This window comes from Palaemon carinicauda, chromosome 23 (genome assembly GCF_036898095.1).
Source record: "Palaemon carinicauda isolate YSFRI2023 chromosome 23, ASM3689809v2, whole genome shotgun sequence".
NCBI lineage: Eukaryota > Metazoa > Arthropoda > Malacostraca > Decapoda > Palaemonidae > Palaemon > Palaemon carinicauda.
Genome location: NC_090747.1, coordinates 90,356,807 through 90,381,806, shown reverse-complemented (window position 1 = coordinate 90,381,806; position 25,000 = coordinate 90,356,807). Strand labels below are relative to the sequence as shown.

General features: G+C 38.3%; 2 protein-coding genes and 1 long non-coding RNA gene across 3 annotated transcripts in view; all 3 read right to left on the bottom strand.

Annotated features, from left to right (window-relative positions):
* LOC137616998 (uncharacterized) overlaps positions 1-2,231 on the bottom strand; it is a 2,967-nt gene extending 736 nt beyond the window's left edge. The window contains exons 1-2 of the long non-coding RNA XR_011039542.1: positions 1,958-2,231; positions 332-449 (exon numbers count right to left, since the gene is read on the bottom strand). This is a non-coding gene — a long non-coding RNA (uncharacterized lncRNA). The remainder of the gene's footprint in view (positions 1-331; positions 450-1,957) is intronic.
* A 14,076-nt stretch (positions 2,232-16,307) lies between these two features.
* Positions 16,308-21,206, bottom strand: LOC137616997 (single insulin-like growth factor-binding domain protein-2). The gene is made up of 3 exons (XM_068346858.1): positions 20,632-21,206; positions 19,036-19,162; positions 16,308-17,409 (listed from the first exon to the last, which is right to left on the bottom strand). Exons 1-3 carry the CDS (start codon positions 20,685-20,687, stop codon positions 17,170-17,172), a joined length of 423 nt encoding a protein of 140 aa, XP_068202959.1. The 5' UTR covers positions 20,688-21,206; the 3' UTR covers positions 16,308-17,169.
* Positions 21,207-22,302: 1,096 nt separating this feature from the next.
* The window catches only part of LOC137616996 (venom protein 302-like), a 13,782-nt gene continuing 11,084 nt past the window's right edge, over positions 22,303-25,000 (bottom strand). Inside the window, exons 2-3 of the mRNA XM_068346857.1 lie at positions 23,919-24,045; positions 22,303-23,033 (exon numbers count right to left, since the gene is read on the bottom strand). Coding sequence (XP_068202958.1) covers positions 22,794-23,033; positions 23,919-24,045 — 367 coding nt within the window. The 3' untranslated portion in view covers positions 22,303-22,793. The remainder of the gene's footprint in view (positions 23,034-23,918; positions 24,046-25,000) is intronic.

The window sequence follows — 25,000 nt, the reverse complement described above, 5'->3', positions numbered from 1 at the left end:
CCATTACTGAGTGGCGAGTTCCTTAATGTAGCCCAGCCAACCGCTAATGTCATCTCTCTTTGAACTTACATTTGGTTACTCGCCCCGCAGTAAGGGTGTGACAAGGTACACTTCCAGACCATGGCGTGCCAGAAATTCTTGGGTCTAACTGTACCTAAAAACTCAGCAAGCTATTTTCATGATGAATTCCAATTTGGCATGGCATATTTTCAAGATAACTGCCATTATATTACTAGTTTTTATTTGAGAGAGAGAGAGAGAGAGAGAGAGAGAGAGAGAGAGAGAGAGAGAGAGAGAGAGAGAGAGAGAGAGAGAGAGAGAGAGTACTAACCTTACGACATTCGTAACAGCATCCACACTGCCTCTCCACAGCCCCAAGAGGACAGTTAAGTGACTCAGGACTTGCGCACCTGACAGTTTCACACGACGCGCAGGTCAGTCCAGAAACTCTAAAATAAAAATAAATAGATAAAAGACTAGGTGAATTCAAATATTCAGCGTGAAACTAACATGTTTACTTATCTATATAATGATAAGATGCATGATAATCTAGGATACAAAGCTAGTACGATCACAACTAATGTTCGTATTTTCTACATGAAACTAACATTTTCCCTTATCTATACAATAGGATACACAATGCATAATAACGTATGAGACATAGTAACATCACAACAAATTATGGTTAATATATGATAGTTTAATTGCCATCGAAAATTAATTCGCTATGAGAAATGGATGACTGTTGGCTAGTTTGATGTTTTTCTCTATATGTTTAATGGGGGCTGGGGCATAATAACTTACATATAAGTCGATTTAAATGTGAAGTATGTTTTTTACTCTAAGTCCATTGTTTACATTTGAGTGACTGAAGGAGACTTACTGCGCATGCGTTTTTCCCATGGATAGCGGAGCTTTCTGTGCATTTACAATGACGTATTTGTCAGGTGGTTTTTTTTTTTTAAACCAATTAACAGCTTATAATTACTTCATCATAAGTTCCCGGATGTTGTTCTACAACAGGCATTTTTTTTCCTACCTTCGCCTTCAGTTTCAAGTTAACCACCATCTCGTTAAGATGTCACGAAGAGTGAACTTAAGCGAAGCACATCAATCCATTTCGAAATTTAGTGTAATTTCGTTTATGTCGGCAATTGGTAATGATGGAAACGCTCTCCGTTCAGTGTATAGGTATTGTTACTCATGTGAAATTGAAAAAATGACAGCAAAATAATGCCTGAATGATCCGATCCAGACTTAATTTTCAGGGAAGGCCAGCACATTTTCTACTGCAAAGCTTTTGTAACGATTGCCAAGAATAAAAAACAAAGGCGACGATGTTAATCATAAGGTAAGGATTTATTTGTGATTTACTTTATCATAATCTAAGGATTTATTTGTGATTTAATTTTAGTTTGTGATCTGGGAAGGGGGTGTCCGGCTATCGGTTGGGACCTGGGAAGGGGGTCCAGGGGACTTCCCCCCCCCCCCCCGACTAGGGGTTGTGACTTGGGAAGGGGGTTCCTGGGTCGTGACCTGGGAACTACTAGGTTAGGTTAGGTGGGTTTATTAGGTTCTGTACCCTTTTACACATCTCAAAAGTTAAATAATCACGTTTGGGCCTATTTTCGACCATTTACATGAACCATATATTTTTTCCAACAGGTTATCTTGGGCTTATTTTGCATTTCTGACCATTATTATTGCTGAAAATCACTCGTTTATGACATTTCCCCCCCAAAAAAAAACCGATTTCCCACTGGGGTCTCCCATAATTCTCTTTACCTTCTCGAAGGGGGTCTGTAAACTCATAAACGGGTGGTTTGCCCCAATAATCAAGGTCAGAAATGCATAAAACACAAGATATCGTGTAGGAAAAATATATGGTTCATGTATTTGGCTAGATATTATAGTATCATAAATTTATATTTACCCAAATTATTAAAACTTGACTTACGTGACAGCTGCCAATGAAATGCACAGGAGCAGTAAAAGCGATGCGGATGAAGCCATGGCGTGATTCTTCACGCACGAATATACCTAGACCACGAACGTAGGACTAATGTATAACCTGCTTAGGAGGACGCCGTCGAGACTACGAATGGTTTAGTCGTTCTTCTTCTTCTTGGGGTATTAAAGCCAACACTTGTTGTTGGCATGGGCCTTTCCCTTGGTTGGCCCGTAGGGTTGGTTAGTCGGTAACGGCACCTCTTGTTATAGGCGTTCCCTTGTCAGGATAGCAGCTGCCGAGCTTAAACCAAACAATTGAGTGTTTACATTTAGGGCAGAGTTCGTGGGGAGACCATGTCAACAATGACGTTGTATTTCAGTATCAGGCGTCGTCATTCATGTAACTCCCCCTTTTTTTTCAAACCGTCAGAAAGGATTTAAAGAATAAATGATATTGGTATTATTTACGCTTGGCAACTCTACCTCTAGGAAAATTCCTATGTATGTTCCGGTTTAAATTGGATTTAGCCTATCTGCTCACGTCCCAGTTTCCTGGAAGTTGTGATTTGACGATAACATTTGCATGATATACCTAGACCGTGGCTGTAACCATAAAAATTTTTGCAGTCACGGTCTCATTGGTGTTTAATCCTCATCCTGAACCGTAGCTTACTCATTTCGGTGCTGAATGGCCTACCAGGTTCCAACGTCAGTCGACAGGTCATTTGCCCAATTTCTCTCTCTCTCTCTCTCTCTCTCTCTCTCTCTCTCTCTCTCTCTCTCTCTCTCTCTCTCAACAGACGTTGTAACATACGGTGAGTGTTAGCAAGAGGCAAATATTAAATAACGGGAGCACGCGAGATACGCACTCTATCCATACATATGTTTTATGAATATGTGACGAGAGATATATTATTAATTTGAAGACAAGATATTCTATGTGTTCTTTCACTTCTATTGATTTACATGTCTTCAATATTAACAAATTTCACCTAACAAGGTGTCTTAAGAAATGAATAAGCACACAATAAGCATTGCTATATTGATATTGAAATTACGAAATCGGGGTTGAACCCATCTTCGTCAACATCAGTCGCTTTAGAAATCTGCGCAAAATACTATCAGCAGTCCAACCCTTTACAACGCCTCATCTGTATGTGGCACGTTCTCTCGAATGTGCTCGATATCAAGAGTTGCCCTAACACGCATACATTATTATTAAGCACTAGCTAAGATACAACCCGAGTTTGAAAAACTGGATGCTATCAAGGCCAATATATTGGCCTTGGATGCTATAAGCCTAAGGGCTCCAACATCGAAAAATATCCTAGTGTATATATATATATATATATATATATATATATATATATATATATATATATATATATATATATATATATATGTGTGTGTGTGTGTGTGTGTGTGTGAGATCTACTCCAGAAACTTTTTTTTCTTTTTAACTGGACAGGAGAAAATGTATCTTATGATTTTATTTCCGATAGTTTTCTTAGAAAGCAGATGATCCATTTCTTTCAGGCCAAGATAACCTCAGATATAATATTTTTGATTTAGGAAATATACTTTCTTGTTACATCCTGATAAGTCTAATTTATATAAGCGTAGTCTCTTTAGACGGTACTTTAATTTTTTTTTAAATGACTTTCCTGATAAAACATTTATTTTTGTTTTTTTATGCAAGAAACAGTATTTCTACAAGTATTTACTTTTGCTGCAACCTGATTAAGTCTCTAATTTTTATCAGTTTTTAATTAGTATGACGTTTTCTGAATGTATTCTCCATTAAAAAAATAGATTTCTTATCTCTTCATACGGCCACCAAAAGATAATACTGTAATTTCAAGAATTAACTTACAAGGTCAAAGCGTTTCAGTTTATTCATATAAGGAAATATATCATTTTAAAATAGTTTTCTTGATAATATACTTCCTTTACTAAGATTAAAACCAAAATAACATTGATGGGGGATGAAATAAAAAGTGTGAACTATGAGAATCTATCCTGTGAACGTTTCCTGATACTTACAATCTATCCTGTGAACGTTTCCTGATACTTACAATCTATCCTGTGAACGTTTCCTGATACTTACAATCTATCATGTGAACGTTTCCTGATACTTACAATCTATCCTGTGAATGTTTCCTGATACTGACAATCTATCCTGTGAACGTTTCCTGATACTGACAATCTATCCTGTGAACGTTTCCTGATACTGACAATCTATCCTGTGAACGTTTCTTGATACTTACAATCTATCCTGTGAACGTTTCTTGATACTTACAATCTATCCTGTGAACGTTTCCTGATACTTACGTATCTGCTAAAATGCTGTAGCAACAATAATACAAATCATGAATATCTCTTTGAATTAATCACTGTGATGCACATGACATCGCTTGACTGGTTTATGTGCACTAGTGACACTAAGGAAAAGGAACTCGACGACAGTAATTAATGACTAACGAAGAAAATACAATTTGACATCCTGAATAAAATAGTACAGTGGTAACGTGTTTGCCTAGCAATTCGCATGGCAAGAGATCGATCCCCGCCCAGGACCGCGAGTTTTACTGGGGAGGCTTCTGCTGTGGTAGGGCACCACAGTGGGGGGTTGGGCTTGCCCGGCTGACGTTCTGGTGAGCATCTATTCAGATGGAACCGGAACTGAAACCAGTCATCTTTTAACCTTTATGTGAAAAGGATATGGAAGAAAGTAAAAGTATAATTGCTCCCAGAGGTTGCTGTGGCCTGATTGGTAACGTCTCTGCCTGGTGTTTGCTAGTCCCGCTCAGACTCGTTAGTGCCATTAGCGTCTGCAACCTTACCATCCTTGTGATCTAAGGGTGGGGGGTTTGGGGGAGCCTATAGGTCTATCTGCCCAGTCATCGGCAGCCACTGCCTGGCTCTCCCTGGTCCTAGCTTGGGTGGAGAGGAGGCTTGGGCCCTGATCCTATAATATATGGCCAGTCTCTAGGGCATTGTCCTGATTGCTGGGACAATGTCACCTTGCCTCTGCCATTCATGAGCGACTTTTAAATAGTTGTTTCATACGAGATTCATTCCGGTAAAACAAAAGTATAAGTTGCTTTTAAGATTTTTCGTTCTTTTTTTCCTAGCATCTCTTACTATGAAAGTTGTGAAGCTTGAAAACTTTCAATTTGTCAATTATATGATAATTTAGGCTTCGACAAAACAGTATGAAGTAGTTTTCTTAGTGTATATGATTAACATATAAGATTTATTTCAAGTTCACATTTCATTTCCAAGTCTTTCCTGTCCGGCAAAGATGTTTGATAATTTTTAAGCACTGTCTTATTTGTAGGGTTGTTTACAAAACACCGGATTTGAATAACTTTCTTGTCAGAGATTACATAACAAAAAACCATCCAAGGTACTTGGTTAACTAGTTTCTAATCTGTCTTTCATTCAAATTACTGATATACACAATATATAACCCACAAGAAAATAAAACAAAAATCCGAATTAATAAAATCTTTGATAATTTCAAACATGTTAAATCAATAACTGCCAAAAGCATTATTATATAACTTTACATACCAAAAGGAGACATTACTGGTAGAAACTGATTGCTCGGCTGGTAAAATTAAAATGCATATCTGTGGCATAAAGGATCAACAATGCCAGTAGCCCATCTTTTCACCAAAGCCCCTCTTGTGGATATTTTCCATCCAACCTCTCTTAAACGGGGTTTTCACGGTCGAACGGTTCGTCGAACCCGTTTGTTGAACCTGCTTGTCAAACGGTTCGAAGCGGTGGATTCAGTCACAAATGCATGAGGTTTGTGGACAATGAAGCCCCGCCCACGAAAGTCAGGCGAGAACAGACTTTCTTCGAACCGCTTGACGAACGTGTTCGACAACCAAATACCCTGTTCACACGTTCGAACATCATTTCAACACTTGACTGTCGAACCGCGTTCGACCGTGTAAACCGGCCTTAGAACAGTTAAACGGTCTCTCTCTACTCCCACAGAGGACCACTGGGGGTGGTGGTACTGGTACCACTAGTGGTAGACGTTCGGTCGCTCTCCAGCTGTTCCTGGGTCTTGCAATGACCTGGTCTCCTCCAGCCTCGTCCTCCATCACAGATCAGCCCTTCAGCGCAGGTGCCAAAGATGTTGTAGCTGCCACCACACTCTTCGCCTTCGGCCTGGAAGGAGCGGGTGTGGGTTACTATCTATTATTATTACTTGCTAAGCTACAACCCTAGTTGGAAAAGCAGGATGCTATAAGCCCAGGTGCTCCAACAGGGAAAATAGCCCAGTGGGAAAAGGGAACAAGGGAAACTAAAGTATTTTAAGAACAGTAGCATTAAAATAAACATTCCCTATATAAACTATAAAAACTTTAACAAAAGAAGAGGAAGAGAAATAAGATAGAATAGTGTGCCCCAGTGTACCCTCAAGCAAGAGAACTCTAACCCTAGACAGTGGAAGTTAATAGTACAGAGGCTATGTCACTACCCAAGACTAGAGAACACTGGTTTTATTTTGGAGTGTCCTTCTCCTAGAAGAGCTGCTCAACATAGCTAAAGAGTCATTTATACCCTTACCAAGAGGAAAGTGGCCACTGAATGTAAGATTCGTTCTTGCATTTGAAACCCCCATTGAATGATAGTATATAGAACATTTTCGAAACATAAGATACTATTTAAAAAAATGGTTTTGCTAAATGATATCTCACGGGTACAGTTGGAAACACTATTTCGTGGCACACCTCGCTCTAAGGAAGTGCACCCTATCACACCATTACTGAGCGGAGGGTTCCTGTATGTAGCCCAGCCGACCGCTAGCGTCATCTTTCTTTGAACTTACATTTGGTTACTCGCCCCTCAATAGGGGTGTAACAAGGTGCACTTCCAGACCGTTGTATGCCAAGAATTCTTGGGTCTAACTGTACCCAAGAACTCGGCAAGCTATTTTCATGATGAATTCCAATTTTGCATGCCATATATTGAAGATAACTGCCATTATATTACTAGTTTTTATTTGAGAGAGAGAGAGAGAGAGAGAGAGAGAGAGAGAGAGAGAGAGAGAGAGAGAGAGAGAGAGAGAGAGAGAGATACTAACCTTACGACATTCGTAACAGCATCCACACTGCCTCTCCACAGCCCCAAGAGGGCAGTTAAGTGACTCAGGACTTGCGCACCTGACAGTTTCACACGACGCGCAGGTCAGTCCAGAAACTCTAAAATAAAAATAAATAGATAAAAGACTAGGTGAATATATAAAAGACTATGTGAATTTCCTGATAGCACTCTATCATTGTAAGCTTTCTTTCATGGAATAAACTTTTGTTAGCAGACTGTCATGTAAGCTTTTCCCGAAGGAATAAAAAATGAACATGATCCCCAGTCACTTACGAGGTAGTCTGTCGTTCCCTTGGCTTTCAAGCTTCCTACTTTTTTTTCTGCTGCTCTGGGCTGTTCATCCTTTCAACTGTAGCCTAAAATTTTACTTATTCAGTTATAACAGTCACGTATGAGTATTTGATGTCTACTAATCACTTCGTTTCGACACAGTGACAGTAATGTCTGTTTTAAATGGAAGCCCAAACAAGCCTTTAAAATATCCTCCATCAAGATTAGAAATTTAATCAATATTACTATCTTCCCATTCCCACTTATTTGTCCATTTAAATATTTATTTCTTCTCGTAATTTCTTAAAGTTTGTCGTCAAGGCATTTCGGATGTTACAGATAACAAATAAATCTACTGTTCATTGTACTTTTATGTTATCGTTGATTTTCGTATATTCAACGTGAAACTAACATGTTTACTTATCTATATAATGATAAGATACATGATAATCTATGAGACAAAGCTAGTATGATCACAACAAATGTTCGTATTTTCTACATGAAACTAACATTTTCCCTTATCTATACAATAGGATACACAATGCATAATAACCTATGAGATATAGTAACATCACAACAAATTATGGTTAATATATGATAGTTTAATTACTAGCGAAAATGAAATTAGCTATGAGAAATGGATGAGTGTTGGCTAGTTCGGTGTTTTTCTCTATAAGTGTTTATTGGGGGCTGGGGCATAATAACTTACATATAAGTCAATTTAAATGTGAAGTATGTTTTTTTACTCTAAGTCCATTGTTTACATTTGAGAGACTGAAGGGAACTTACTGCGCATGTGTTTTCCCATGGATAGCGGAGCTTTCTGTGCATTTACAATGACGTATTTGTCAGGTGGTTTTTTTTTTTAAACCAATTAACAGCTTATAATTACTTCATCATAAGTTCCCGGATGTTGTTCTACAACAGCCATTTCATTTCCTACTTTCGCCTTCAGTTTTAAGTTAACCACCATCTCGTAACGATGTCTCGAAGAGTGAACTAAGGGAAGCACATCAATCTATTTCGAAATTTAGTGTAATTTCGTTTATGTCGGCAATTGGTTATGATGGAAACTCTCTCCGTTCAGTGTATAGGTATTGTTACTCATGTGAAATTTTAAAAAAAAAATGACAGCGAAATAATGCCTGAATGGTCCGATTCTGACTTAATTTTCCGGGAAGGCCAGCACATTTTCTACTGCAAAGCTTTTGTAACGATTGCCAAGAAAACAAAAAAGGCGACGATGTCAATCATAAGGTAAGGATTTAGTTGTGATTCACTTATTCATAATGGAAGGATTTATTTGCGATTTAATTTTTCATAATATAAGGATTTATTTGTGATTTAGTTCGTGACCTGGGTGGGAAGGGGGTGTCCGGCTAGCGGTTGTGACCTGGGAAGTGGGGTCCGGGGGGGGGGGGGGCCGCTTGCCCCCCGACTAGGGATCGTGACCTGGGAAGTTCTAGGCTAGGCTAGGTGGGTTTGTTAAGTTCTGTACCCATTTACAAATCCCAAAAGATAAATAATCACCTTTTGACCTATTTTCAACCATTTACACGAACCATATATTTTTCCAATTGGTTATCTTGGGCTTATTTTGCATTTCTGACCATTATTATTGCTGAAAATCACTCGTTTATGACATTTCCCCCCCCAAAAAAAACCGGTTTCCCACTGGGATCTCCCATAATTGTCTTTACAAGGGGGTCTAAAAACTCATGAACGGGTGGTTTGCCCCAACAATCAAGGCCAGAAATGCATAAAACACAAGATATTGAGTAGGAAAAATATGTGGTTCATGTTTTTGGCCAAGAAATTATAGTATCATATATTTACCCAAATTATTAAAACTTGACTTACGTGACAGCTGCCAATGAAATGCACAGGAGCAGTAGAAGCGAAGCGGATGAAGCCATGGCGAAGAATCTTCACGCACGAATATACCTAGACCGCGGACGTAGGACTAATGTATAACCTGCTGAGGAGGACGCCGTCGAGACAACGAATGGTTAGTCGGTAACGGCGCCTCTTGTTATAGGCGTTCCTTTGTCAGGCTAGCAGCTGCCGAGCTTGAACCGAACAATTGAGTGTTTACGTTTAGGGCGGAGTTCGTGGGGAGACCATGTCAACAATGACGTTGTATTTCAGTATTAGGCGTCGTCATTTATGTAACTCCCCCCCCCCTTTTTTTAAACCGTCAGAAAGGATTTAAAGAATAAATAGATTTGGTAATATATACGCTTGGCAACTCTACCTCTAGGAAAATTCCTATGTATGTTCCGGTTTAAATTGGATTCAGCCTATCTGCTCACGTCACAGTTTCCTGGAAGTTGTGATTTGACGATAACATTTGCATGATATACCTAGACCGTGGCCGTAACTACAAAGTATTTCAATCACGGTCTCATTCGTGTTTAATCCTCACCCTGAACCGTAGCTTACTCATTTCGGTGCTGATTGGTCTACCAGGTTCCAACGACAGGTCATTTGCCCAATCTCTCTCTCTCTCTCTCTCTCTCTCTCTCTCTCTCTCTCTCTCTCTCTCTCTCTCTCAACAAACGTTGTAACGTTAGGTGAGTCTGTTAGCGAGAGGCAAATATTAAATAGAGGGAGCACGCGAGATACGTACTCTATCCAAACATATATATATCTTATGAATATGTGTCGAGAGATATGTTATCAACTTCAAGACAGGATATTCCGTGTTCTTTTACTTCTATTGATTTACATGCCCTCAATATTAACCGATTTCACCTAACAAGGTGTCTTGAGAAATGAATAAGCACACAATAAGCATTGCTATACTGATACTGAAATTACGAAATCGGGGTTGAACCCATCTGTTCAAAACACTTCCGCAGTATCAGTCAAACATCTTACAACGCATTTATATTATTATTATTATTATTATTATTATTATTATTATTATTATTATCTAAGCTACAACCCTAGATGGCAAAACAGGATGCTATAAGCCTAAGGGCTCCGACATGAAAAATATCCCTGTATATATATATATATATATGAGCTGAGCACAGTCAGGTTGTTACTTTGTGGAATAAGTGAATGTCAACGGAATTGTTTTCTTTGTTAAAGGAAAGACCGTTACAATGTGGCTGGGTGCCACTTTGAGAATGTCGTTATCGGCTTGGCTTTTGAGCACTCAAAAATGTTCGTTAAAAGTTAGCGTCACCAAAATCTCTCTCTATTGGTTCTTCATAAGACTTTCGGTCAAAACGACCAATCATCGATCAGGCCATAGAAAGGCCAAGGTGGGCGCTGAACTGCCCATAGTTTTTGAGTCAGTTAAGGTCGGGAGGCGTGAGTGGTTAGACCTATACGTTCAGGTCACGGGTGCCAGAATGAGTGCCAACAAGTACCATTTCTCTGAGGGTTCTTGTTATTAGTAAAGTAACGTAATGATAATTAAGGGCCGCCCTTGTAGCTTAAATAGAATATAGCAGCTGTGGAAAATTAACAATTCGAATTTCATTAGTGCATGATCCTACCCTCTCTCATAATAGTGTTAGCCATCAAAAATATTGTCTCTATCTTGGTTTCCCCAAGACGTGAAGTTGAACCCCCCTTAATACGACCTAAATCGGGTCATATTAAATGGTGTCAGGTGTGGGGTCATATTAAATGGTGTCAGGTGTTGTGGGGTAATTAACGATCGTCTGTGCTAAGTGATTTTAGCCGACGTGAGATTTTTGAAAAAGTGGAAACAAAAGAGACTAGTGACAATGGTTAACACGAGAAGTTCGACGTCGAGTGGCAGTGACGGAGAGAGAGAGGGGTGAAATGAAGTGTAGCTCGTGTATGCCCGGTACTCGGTGAACGTTTCTCAACGCACATGATAGCAGATACACAACCAAGAGGCAGCCCGGCACCCAACCGACATCGACAACCTTCCCAGAATGGGACGCTTGTAGAAGAACCTCGAAGAGGCAGAGGTCTGAGAGGTAGTATGTGGCGACTGGCGGTTGTTGGAACTGAGGGGTGGTACTAACAGATGGCCACCTACGGCCTTTATGGCCCTACGATGAACAGCGATAGTGTTATGGATGTCAGGCCACAAACCACCATCTGAAAGCTGTTTAAAAAGAAGACAGCGTCGGCAGAAGAAATCATGTTTCCCCTGTACCAACGAGAGGGAGGGGAAGACGACGCAGGAAGGGGAAGACAACGCGGGAAGGGGACTAACGGTCCCGCGGGCCGTCCGTCAGACCGCAAGGACTGGGGACAGAAGTGCCATGGAGTCAGCGAGCCGTCTTTGCCCCAGAGTGTGGGGGAAGGGAGCTAGATGCTCCCCCAGTGAGCAGTAGGGGATGCCCACCTACCAGCGAGGGTAGTTCGTCTTCCCAGGGAGGGCATAAGGAGGAGGAGGGGCGGAGCAGCACCCCTCACCACCGCTCCCGACAATGGAAGTTGGAATGTTATTCCCGTCTTGGAATAGAAGTGGAATCATGTGTGTAACGATGGTGAAGACCTGCTCGTTATGGATGCCCGCAAAACGTAGGAGCGCACGGTGCTTACAACGGCCAGAGCCCACACACGGGCTCAGTGATCCTACGACGAAGAACGGATGTATCAACTCTACGGAAGCTGAAGGAACGACAACGAAAGAAATTAGGTTCAAGTAGACCTGTGGATGGAGCGCATAGAAAACGGGAAGAGCTTGACGACTACGGAGGAAGAGAGAGGGAATGAATGCCCCCGTGACTGAGCCCTGTGAATGAGTGTATGAATGAGGTAGGAGATCAAATTTCCCGGATTTTTTGCGCAGGTGGAAGGGTGTGTTCTTCATGGAAGATGGAAGTTGATCTATCGTTGTTTTTCCTTCCCCCTTTGGTAGAGAAAGTCATCTGTGTAATTGATGTAAGAGCTTGTGCGTGGCATGTGGGTATAGGAAGTTCCCCTAAGGATGGCAAGAGTGTCAGTATTTTTAAGGAATTAGGTTTATCAATAAGTTTCATGTGTGTAACTCAATGAGTAACCAAAAGCATGTGGTACCATGGGCCAGAACATGGTCGGTAGTACCTTTTAAGTTAATGGAGTGCATATGGACGTCAAAGGTCCATTCCCCAAGGGGACAGGTAGGGAAGTGAGGAAGTGACACAAGCATGTGTCCGTGCCGTCCTTCAAGCACGAGAGAGTGCGACAGGACGTGGGTCTTGAGATAATGTCTACCACGAGGTGATTGAGGTCATAAAAATTAGGTCTTTTACGTATGTTCATTACGAGTGTTTTGTGAAAAGATGAATTAAATTTTGTTTCGTTTTTTTTTTTGGTTTTGTTCTAAGCATATCACGAGTATATCATTTATCATACTGAGAAATTTCTGTTGCATTTATGTTATGTTGGAAATAATTCAAATTTCATTGTTTTGTGTTGGTACCAATTTTGCTATTACCAATGGTTTTATGTATGGTCTTCCATTGTTTGTGTTATACTGTATTTAAAGAATTTCATTTCTCTGTGGAGGTTTTCAGTGCTATTACAGGTAATTATTAATCATGGGTTGAAAATTGAACATCATTACTTATGTTTTTGTTTTTCAGGAGAATTAATATTGCTCGGTTATTAATAAGTATGTTTTTCTTTTTATTATTATTCACTGTTTGAGTTTGCTCTTTATTGCAGTGTCACGGATGGTTAGAAATGGTTTCCTTATAATGGTAAATGGATCAAAGAGTGCTGGGATTGGAAGTTATACATTTTGATTTCTCTTGATTTTTTATCATTTTCTTTAATTTGTGTATGTGATGATTGTTGGTCCTTATGAAATTTTATTGCATTTGAAACATTATTATTTTTCTGATTTTGTGCTCCAAATTTCGATGACGATGTGTTTAAACCTGATTTTGTGTTTCTGTATGATCTATTGTGGGCGTGATATTCATCTTTGTGTAACTTGCAATTGTAACACGCCAAAAAGGCCCTTTGATTTGGTTTAGGTATTTAATTTTAATGTTTGCATGCTCCCGAAGAGAGTGGTACTCAGAGGCAACATCTAGTGGAAAAAGAAAGATTGTGTTCAGTGAAAAAGAGAGAGAGAAAAAAAAAATGTTTGAGAAAAAAATCTGATAAGTGTGAATTTTACGGGACGTAAAAATTTGGGAAGGGAGTGATGAGCTGAGCACAGTCAGGTTGTTACTTTGTGGAATAAGTGAATGTCAACGGAATTGTTTTCTTTGTTAAAGGAAAGACCGTTACAATGTGGCTGGGTGCCACTTTGAGAATGTCGTTATCGGCTTGGCTTTTGAGCACTCAAAAATGTTCGTTAAAAGTTAGCGTCACCAAAATCTCTCTCTATTGGTTCTTCATAAGACTTTCGGTCAAAACGACCAATCATCGATCAGGCCATAGAAAGGCCAAGGTGGGCGCTGAACTGCCCATAGTTTTTGAGTCAGTTAAGGTCGGGAGGCGTGAGTGGTTAGACCTATACGTTCAGGTCACGGGTGCCAGAATGAGTGCCAACAAGTACCATTTCTCTGAGGGTTCTTGTTATTAGTAAAGTAACGTAATGATAATTAAGGGCCGCCCTTGTAGCTTAAATAGAATATAGCAGCTGTGGAAAATTAACAATTCGAATTTCATTAGTGCATGATCCTACCCTCTCTCATAATAGTGTTAGCCATCAAAAATATTGTCTCTATCTTGGTTTCCCCAAGACGTGAAGTTGAACCCCCCTTAATACGACCTAAATCGGGTCATATATATATATATATATATATATATATATATATATATATATATATATATATATATATATATATATATATATATATATATATATATTGAAAAAAGTGGTCTCTAAGTCCTAGTTTTGTTTCTGAGCGCCAGAGCTTTTCGTTAAATGACTATACCTCTATTGTCCTAAATTTCAAATTATCGACCTGGTAGTGAGTCGACACTGGTGGATCTCAACAAGGATGGAGACTGGCATGGAGAAAGCTATTTCATCCCGAAAATCTTGCTCAGAGTTCGAAGGGAAATTTTTTTTTGAAGTACCTCTTTTAAAAGAAAAAGACAGCCATCAATATATATATATATATATATATATATATATATATATATATATATATATATATATATATATGTGTGTGTGTGTGTGTGTGTGTGTATGTGTGTGTGTATGTATTAGTTTATTGCCCTTTTGACGGGCTAGAGTGTATTACATTGGATCCCTCTCTCTGGCTACGGCTCATTTGTCCTTTTGCCCACACATACACCGAATAGTCTGGCCTATTCTTTCTACATTCTTCTCCGTCCTCATACATCTGCCAACACAGATTACCAAACAATTCATCTTCGCTCAAGGGTTTAACTACTGCACCGTAGTTGTTCAATGACTACTTTCCTCTTGGTAAGGGTAGAAGACACTTTTTAGCTATGGTAAGAACCTACTCTGGGCGAACACTCCAAAATCAAATCATTATTCTCTAGTCTTGGGTAGTGCCATAGCCGCTGTACCATGGTCTTCCACTGTTTTGGGGTAGAGTTCTCTTGCTTTAGGGTTCACTCAGACAGGCTACTCTATCTTATTTCTCTTCCTCTTGTTATTTTGAAGTTTTTATAGCTTATATATGAAAAAAAAATATTTTAATGTTGTTATTGCTCTTAAACTTCTCTTGTAGTTTATTTCATTATTTCCTTTCCTCACAGAGCTATTTTCCCTGTTGGGGCCCTTGGGCTTATAGCATCCTGCTTTTCCAACTAGGGTTGTAGCTTGGCAAATAATAATAATAATATGTGTGTTATTTATACACAAATATTCATTTATACTTTGCTATACAGTTCAGTTACAATAAACATTCAGAGAAGTTTGAATATTTGTCAGTTAATAACATAACTTATTATCGCCTTTCCTTCCTGTTCTACTTTTTACGTTTGGCAGTATCCAAAAATGGAGAAACTTGTTCTTTTTGTTCGAGACAAAATGTCTCCTAATAAACTAAAGACAGAGGTGGAATAGTCAAGAGAGTTAAGAACATGGCAGTGATTGGGAGGAGTCTGGGGACGTCAGCGGATCAGATGGATGGATGTGGTGAGGAGGGACTTGGGGAAGAAGATGCAAGGAATAGAAATAGGTGGATAAAATTGACTCGAGCAGCTGACCCTCCTGTATAGTAAGCCTAGCTAATAAGGTCGAAAGAAGAAGGGTTACATTCTTCATCTATCATCCAAGTTGTTTTGATACTTATCAAAATAACAAAATCCAACATTCAAGTCGTAAGCTTTTCATCAGCTTTCTCCATTCTCAGAAATGCTAGACTGGTTGCTCTTCTTGGATCAGCCATACATAATTCAAACACTGATTATGCTCATGGCATACAATCAGCTATCCGTTACATCACTATACCAATCACTAGTGTTGGTTATAGCTATTGCGTTGCAGGTTTTACTAGTGACACAAAATCCGTCATATCACTTCATTACTAAAATTGGATGATTATCCTTCATCTGTTGATTCTTTGTTTCAATATTGTCAAACTCTTTGTTAGATTGAAATAGGATTTTTAAACGGCAACACTATGTGCAATATACTGCCATAGCCTCTGTACCATGGCCTTCCACTGTCTTGAGGTAGACCGCAGAGCTCTCTTGCTTGAGGGCACACTCGGGCACACTATTCTATCTTATTTCTCGTCTTCTTGTGTTTTTCAGGTTTATTTATGACCGGTCTATTTTAACGTTGTTACTTTGCTTAAAATATTTTATTTTCTTTGTTCATTATTTCTTCTTTAGTTTATTTATTTCCTTGTTTCCATTCCTCTTTGGGATAATTTCCTTGTTGGAGCACTTGGGTTTAAAGCATCTTGCTTATCCATCTAGGGTTGTAGCTTAGCTAATAATAATAATAATAATAATAATAATAATAATAATAATAATGTACACAGAAACAAGTTCTATCGCAGAATATAATTTATTTCGAATGTACAGGACAAGGATTTTTATCTGATCTGTATAAAGATAAAGTTCATACAATCAACTGTAACCTAAGACGTAAAACAAGAATGCTACCGAGTGTGGCTAACAAGATTACACAAATAATGGGAATTACTATGAAAAGGATATTCAGATCTTTGGTTCCTCCGAGAGCTGTAATATGACCAGTTCTAAGAGGATGAATGATAGGAAATGAAGGAAAGAGGAAAAGTTATAGGAAATGAAAATATGAAAGAATCAGGAAAGTAAGGCATGAAAAACAATAGAACACCCTCACCAATAAAAACCTGCAGGATATTCGTAAAAAAAAAAAAATACAAGTGTTTAGATTCTACAAAGAATTATCAATTATTATGTTATACACAGTCTCATACATATCGAAATCTTATTTGTAATTTTCATTGATGTTTTGTTTTGCAATTTACAGAATTTGTTTTGCAATTTCAGTGAGTTTTTTTTTTTTGCAATTTTAAATTTTGTTTGCAATTTTCCGCGAGTATTTTTTTTTTTTGCAATTTTTAGTTTTTTTTACATTAAAGGTAAGAATTTACATTCAAGAACCAGGGTTGGATGGTATTTAAATCAAACAATGCAGATATTCCTAGATTATCTATAAACTAATAGTTCAATAATAATGATTTACCTCCATACATTTTGTGACCTTCCACTTTCTTGATGTGCCCTCAAGTTTTATTCTTATTTCGCCCTATCCTTCTATGAATATTGTAAGCGCCTAATGTGAAAGGACTAGGACAATATCAATAAGTATTTCGTATAACTGAAATTTAAAGTAACATTACTCTGTCCTTGGCCTGTATTACCCAATTTAAGCATCTACACCCTGCTGCTTCGTCGTCTGTAATTGCTTCTTTACTGCTTGAGGGCCTGAACAATCAAAGACTCCTTTAATTCTGTAGTTGTTTCCTCTGTTGGCTCTACCATATTGCTGTCTGGATCTGCTGTGGAGGATTCTTTAGTCGTGGGCGTATCTTCGACTGCTTCGCATATGCCCTCAAATCCCCACATATCCGCCTGCGGGGAGACGCACTCGAGACCGGTTCTGCATTTCCCTTTAATGTTCCAAACGCCTCCGCATTTGTCACCAGGACCCTGCAAGGCGAAGGTTTAGGTTTAAAGGCCGCTCATGAATGGCAGGGAAGGGGCATAATATTTATATGATCAGCGGCCAGGCAACCTCAATGGCTGCTGATGATTCAGAAAGTAGACCTATAAGCTCTACACAAAACCCCATCCAACTTGATGATTCATAAAGTAGACCTATAAGCTCTACACAAAACCCCATCCAACTTGATGATTCAGAAAGTAGACCTATGAGCTCTACACAAAATCCCATCCAACATGATGATTCAGAAAGTAGACCTATAAGCTCTACACAAAACCCCATCCAACTTGATGATTCATAAAGTAGACCTATAAGCTCTACACAAAACCCCATCCAACTTGATGATTCAGAAAGTAGACCTATGAGCTCTACACAAAATCCCATCCAACATGATGATTCAGAAAGTAGACCTATAAGCTCTACACAAAACCCCATCCAACTTGATGATTCATAAAGTAGACCTATAAGCTCTACACAAAACCCCATCCAACTTGATGATTCAGAAAGTAGACCTATGAGCTCTACACAAAACCCCATCCAACTTGATTCAGAAAGTAGACATATAAGCTCTACACAAAACCCCACCCAACTTGGTGATTCAGAAAGTAGACCTATAAGCTCTACACAAAACCCCATCCAACTTGATGATTCAGAAAGTAGACCTATAAGCTCTACACAAAATCCCATCCAACATGATGATTCAGAAAGTAGACCTATAAGCTCTACACAAAACCCCCATCCAACTTGATGATTCAGAAAGTAGACCTATAATATCTACACAAAAACCCCATCCAACTTGATGATTCAGAAAGTAGACCTATAAGCTCTACACAAAACCCCCATCCAACTTAGCTCACAAGGATAGTGAGGTTGCAAACACTACAAGAAACTATCGAGCTTAAACGGGACTCGAGCCCCAGTCCGGCTATCACCAGACAGGGCCACAACAACCCCTCTATCATGATGCACTAGGTATAGAGGTATAGTTTTTATGGGATAAAGAAAGTGTGATATCAGCGCTATCACGCTCATGATGAATTATTAAAGTAAACGCGATAATGTAATCACCAGGGATAGGATAAATAATAAAACATAAACAGTCCAACCTTGACTTGACAACAGAGAAGAACCTTCAGTGGAAAAAGGGATCTTATGTTGCATATACCATGATGAAATGTTGCAATCATAATTGGATGAGTGTTTGTTAAAAAAAAAGTCTTTGATATTTTTGTAAATGTTATTAATTTATCAATAAATGTGTTTTATGAACATGATCCAGACTTAGTAATTTTAATTTTACGTTATACTACATGATTATTATAAGTCTAGGAATACCACTTGACGGAAAACTTGCACAAAAATAACCGATTTTTTCCCCCGTAAGCAATCAGAGTTTCAATACCATATCAAATACGATTAATTACATGCGTTTTTCACTACAAAATAAATAGATGCCCATAATTAAAAAATCAAGGTAAAAAAAATTAAAATTTGCACTATGAATCATACATTTATAAAACAAGAAAACCATGACTCAATTTTAGCGTAATCTGAAAGAGAAAATTTATGATTAGTTATTAGTTTTATTTCAAGACAATTCCAATCCTACTCACCTGACCACACACGAAGCAACAGTCGCAAATATCGGTGACTATACCATACGGACATTCCCCTTCCTTAGCAGAATTGGGACATCTACTCTCAGAAGCTACACATGGGGCACATCTTAGCCCAGAGGTGCTGAAAAAGGGATCTTTGATTAACTTAAATCAATATTTGTTTCACAAAAAATAGTTTTAGATTATAAGTTAGTAACTGAATACAGTCATACTTCTGCATTTGCTTTAGGTTAGCAACTGAATACAAATTCACACTTCTGGAATTGCTTCAAGTTAGCAACTGAATACAAAGTCACACTTCTGGAATTGCTTTAAGTTAGCAACTGATTACAAAGTCACACTTCTGGAATTGCTTTAAGTTAGCAACTGATTACAAAGTCATACTTCTGGAATTGCTTTAAGTTAGCAACTGATTACAAAGTCATACTTGTGGAATTGCTTTAAGTTAGCAACTGAATACAAAGTCCTTCTTCTGGAATTGCTCTAAGTTAGGAACTGAATACAGTCATGCCTCTGGAATTGCTTTAAGTTAGCAACTGATTACAAAGTCACACATCTGGAATTGCTTTGAGTTACCAATTGAAAAGAAAATCATACTTCTGGAATTGCTTTAAGTTAGCAACTGAAAAGAAAATCATACTTCTGGAATTCATACTTCTGGAATTGCTTTAAGTTAGCAACTAAATACAAAGTCATAGTCCTGCATTTGCTTTGAGTTAGCAACTGAATAGCAAATCATATTTCTGGAATTGCTTTAATTTAGCAACTGAATACTAAGTCATACTTCTGCAATTGCTATGGGTTAGCAACTGAATAAAGTCATGCTGGAGTACAAGAATAAAGTATAAAGGCCCTCAAAGGCTGTTTTGTATTACAAACGTTAAGCAGATGCGGCTGACAAAGCTATGAATTCACTGAGTGGCTATAGTCTAAGAATTGCTTATAGAATAATTAATGAAATCTCTACTTAGGCAAAGATGAAGCATATACCAATCAAAAAGAGAGATGGATCTGTTATAACAACAAAAGATGAAGAAAGGCAACGTTGGATGGAACACTTTAGTGAGGTCATGGATAGGAGATACGAAAGGAATAATTTGATTGATATACCTGAAGCCGAGAAAGACCTGGATGTGCCCATGAATGAATTCGCTGTTTGAAGTCAAAGCTATCATTAAAAAAACTCAGGAGATGGAAAACCCCTGGATACGATGGAATAACTGCCGAGATGATACTGGCCGAAAAGGAAGTGACTCCCAGAATACTTACAAGATTATTTCGTAGAATGTGGCGTGAAGAGGCAAAACCTGATGAATGAGAGCTTAGTGTGATAGTGGAAAAAAAGAAAATCTAACTGACTGCAATAATTACAGAGGCATCACACTTACGCCAGGTGTCATAAAAATATATAGATGAACCAGCAGGATTTCGAAAAGGTAGAAGTTGCACTGACCATATTTTCATTTTGAGACATGTTGTACAGCAATGTGTAGAATATAGAAATCCACTTTTGATGGCATTTGTGGGCTATGAAAAAGCCTTTGATAATGAGACAGTAAAATCACAACAAATGATTAGAACTTGACTTACGTGACAGCTGCCAATGAAATACACAGGAGCAGTAGAAGCGATGCGGATGAAGCCATTGCGAAGATAATTCACGCACGAATATCCCTAGACTGTGGACGCAGGAGCTTAATGTGTCACCTTCTTAGGAGGACGCCGTCGAGACAACAAATGGTTAATCGGTTGGTTTGTTGATTTTAAATCACCTTGCCTGTAGCAAGACACGGACGGGGTCGATAACGGCTGTTCTTGTTATAGGCGTTGCCTGGTGGTCGGGATAGCAGCTGCCGACCTTGAACTGAACAATTGAGTGTTTACATTCAGACTGGAGTTCGTGGGGAAATCCTGTCAACAATGACGTTATATTTCAGTATTAGGCACCGTCATTTATGTAACTCCCTCGTTTATTCTATAAATAGTAAGGAAGCATTTGAAGAATGAATTGTTTTGGTAATATTTACGCTTAGCAACTCTACCTCTAGGAAAATTCCTTTGATCGTTGTGAAACTTGTGGTTTCCTTTGGATTTAACCTATCTGCTGACGTCACCGTTTCCTTGAAGTTGCATAATACACCTAGACCGTCGCCGTAACAACAAAGTATTCCAGTCCCGGTCTCCATGTTTAACCTCCACCCTAAACCGTAGATCTCTCAAATCGGTGCTGAATCACCTACCGGGCTCCAACGACGGGCCATATGCCCAATTTCTCTCTCTCTCTCTCTCTCTCTCTCTCTCTCTCTCTCTCTCTCTCTCTCTCTCTCTTGGTTGCTGAGAGTAGTTTATATAAGGTGAGTATGTTAGCCTTCTTCATCATGAGGCTCAATACTAGGCCACACAGTGTTCTAGAAGATTTATTTCAGTTATGACCAAGTTGTGGAAAGATCTTCCCAATCGGATAGTTAGTTGAATCGGTAGAACTTCAAAAGTTCAAACTTGCAGTAAATGTTTTTTTTTTTTTATATATATATTGAACAGGCTAACATAAGTATCTTTTTATAGTTATCTGTGAAAGATCTCTTTTGAAGTTGTTACTGTTCTTAAAATATTTTATCTTAATTGTTTATTATTTTTCATATAATTTATTCATTTCCTCTCCTCACTAGGCTATATTCCTTGTTTGAGCCTTGTTTTTCGATCTACGGTTGTAGCTTAGGTAGTAGTAGTAGTAGTAGTAGTACTAGTAGTAGTAGTAGTAGTAGTAGTAGTAGTAGTAGTAGTACTGTAGCAGTTTTAGTAGTAGTAATAATAATAATAATAATAATGATAATAATAATAATAATAATAATAGTAATAATAATAATAATAATAATTGAACCAAATTAGTGATGGCAGTTATGATACAGAAACGAGATCTATCGCAGAATATAATTTATTTCGAATGTACAGGACAAGGATTTTTATCTGATCTATATACACAGATAAAGTTCATACAATCAACTGTAACCTAAGACGTAAAACAAGAATGCTACCGAGTGTGGCTAACAAGATTACACAAATAATGGGAATTACTATGAAAAAGATATTCAGATCATTTGTTCCTCTGAGAGCTGTAATGTGACCAGTTCTAAGAGGATGAATAATAGGAAATGAAGGAAAGAGGACAAGTAATAGGAAAACAAATGAAAGAATCGGGAAAATGGAACGTGAAACATCACAGAACGGACAGGGACAGTGAGACGTGATGTGTTTTCTACAATGACCTCAGCGAAGGTCAAGGAAAATGTAAACTTGTTACAAAATATGATGAATTATTGTGATAATCTATAATTTTTATTCATTGGTCAACAGCTACTGATCGAATTCATAATTGCAGATTTATCAGTGGTTTTGCTTCTTAACGCCTGAGTCATGTTTCCGAAATTTGTAAAATATAATCAAATCATGTCCCTTAGTTACTTCTACTGGAGAATGGACCAAAAAATTTAACCAAACCTGTTATGTTTTCGAAATTTTGTAAAATATAATAAAAAGACGTCTCTTAGTTACCTCTAGAATAGACTAAAAATTAAGAATATGAAATCTGAACAACCAAATCCTGGATTTTCTTCAGAAAAGTGTTCCGTAATTGGCTCCCGAGTCAGAAGAAGATCTCGCCAGCCCCAATCGAAGAAGTGACCCTGCCTTGCACCTGTATTACCCAATTTAGCCATCTAAAACCTTTTGCTTCCTCGTCTGTGATTGCTTCTTTACTGCTTGAGGGCCTGAACAATCAAAGACTCCTTTAATTCTGTAGTTGTTTCCTCTGTTGGCTCTACCATATTGCCGTCTGGATCTGCTGTGGAGGATTCTTTAGTCGTGGGCGTATCTTCGACTGCTTTGCATATGCCCTCAAATCCCCACATATCCGCCTGCGGGGAGACGCACTCGAGACCGGTTCCGCATTTCCCGTCAACGTTCCAGAAGCCTCCGCATTTGTCACCAGGACCCTGGAAGGCGAAGGTTTAGGTTTAAAGGCCACTCATGGATGGCAGAGGCAAAGGACATAATATTCATATGATCAGCGCCCAGGCAACTTCAATGGCTGCTGATGACTCAGAAAGCAGACAAATAGGTTCTACTCAAAACCCCCGTCTGACTTAGCTTACAAGGATGGTGAGGTTACAGGCACTACAAGAAACTCCAGACAGGGACGTTCCGATAGGCCACCACACCCTTTTATCATGGTCCCCCTGGTATACAGGTATAGTTTTATTGGATAAAGTGTGATATCAGCAACACCCCACTTATAACAAAGTATTAAAGTAAACGCAATAATGTAATCACTAGGGGTAGGATAGGATACCCCTTATCTCTAAACAACCCAACTTTGATTTGATAACAGAGAACCTTCGGTGGAAAAGGCTATCGTTAAATTAAGGATTCTTTACATTAAACTTATCTTATATATACTATGAAGATGAAAAATTGCAATTATGAATAGCTGAATTTTAATGTTCTTTTAAGATAGTAATTGTTTTCTTTGTAAATGTATTATTAAATCATTAATAATTTCAATTTTACATTATGAGGTATCACAATTTTTATAAATCTAATAATTTTTAACTGAAAACTCACGCAAAAACAACTGCATTTTCCCAATAATCAATCAGACTTTCACTCCCAGGTCAAATACGAATAATTACATACGTTTTTCACTACAAAACTAATAGATGCCTATAATCTAAAGATAAAGGTCAGAAAGATTAAAATCTGCACTATGAACACTACACTTATAAAACAAGTAAACCATAACTCAATTTTACTGTAATCTGACAGAGAAAATTTATGATTAGTTATTAGTTTTATTTCAAGACAATTAAAATCTTACTCACCTGGCCACACACGAAGCAACAGTCGCAAATATCGGTGACTATACCGTACGGACATTCCCCTTCCTTAGCAGAATTGGGACATCTACTCTCAGAAGCTACACATGGGGCACATCTTAGCCCAGAGGTGCTGAAAAAGGGATCTTTGATTAATTTCAATCAATATATGTTTTATAAAAACACATTTAGATTCTAAGTTAGTAACTAGATGAATACAAAGTCATACTTCTGCAAATGCTGTAGGTTAGCTACTGAATACAAGGTCATACTTCTGCAATGGTTTTATGTTAGCAACTGAATACAAAGTCGTATTTTGCAATTGCTTTCTGAACGTTTCCTCACAAGTCCTGAGTATTCTAAGGTCGAAGATTTTCAGGAAATTGCTCATCGAGAGAAACGGCAGACACTGTCCTTCCCATGGCTTATTGGTTATGCAAGGGAACAGACCATTACCTTTTCAAATGTTTAAATCTTCAGTATGGGGAACTGTCAAAAGCAAACCGACATAACGGAAAAATATGGACTAATCTTCACCACTCTCATTCACTATTTATTAATAATCTTTGCATACATGTCATTGTTTAATAAAAGCGAAGCTATTCAATAGGGAAGACAAGAATTAAACAGACGTTAAGCCATTTTTATAAATGTAACAAGACAGATAATCTGGATGTTGACTGTGCAAGAAATGTTCAGTTAAAATTGTTTCATATCTGGAGTATAGTATAATGCAAAATCCACTCGAAAAGAAACCAGAAAAGATTATTGAAAAGGTTAGTTTTGAAAGTTGACATTAATCATCAATTTTGTCAGCTGGTTAAACCGGGGATAGGGTGAGATCGGACATGCCAGCAATAGAAAGGGGGTATTCTAATTTGACATTTTGATTGCAAAGGTTCAATGGAGAGAAGTGGAACCAAACTAGACCCATATATTAAAAGGGTTGATATGTTACCTGAGAGAGAGAGAGAGAGAGAGAGAGAGAGAGAGAGAGAGAGAGAGAGAGAGAGAGAGAGAGAGAGAGAGAAGTAAATGCAAACCTTTTGGAAGTGTCAAGGTGATGCTGAGGAAGATTGTTTGGGATG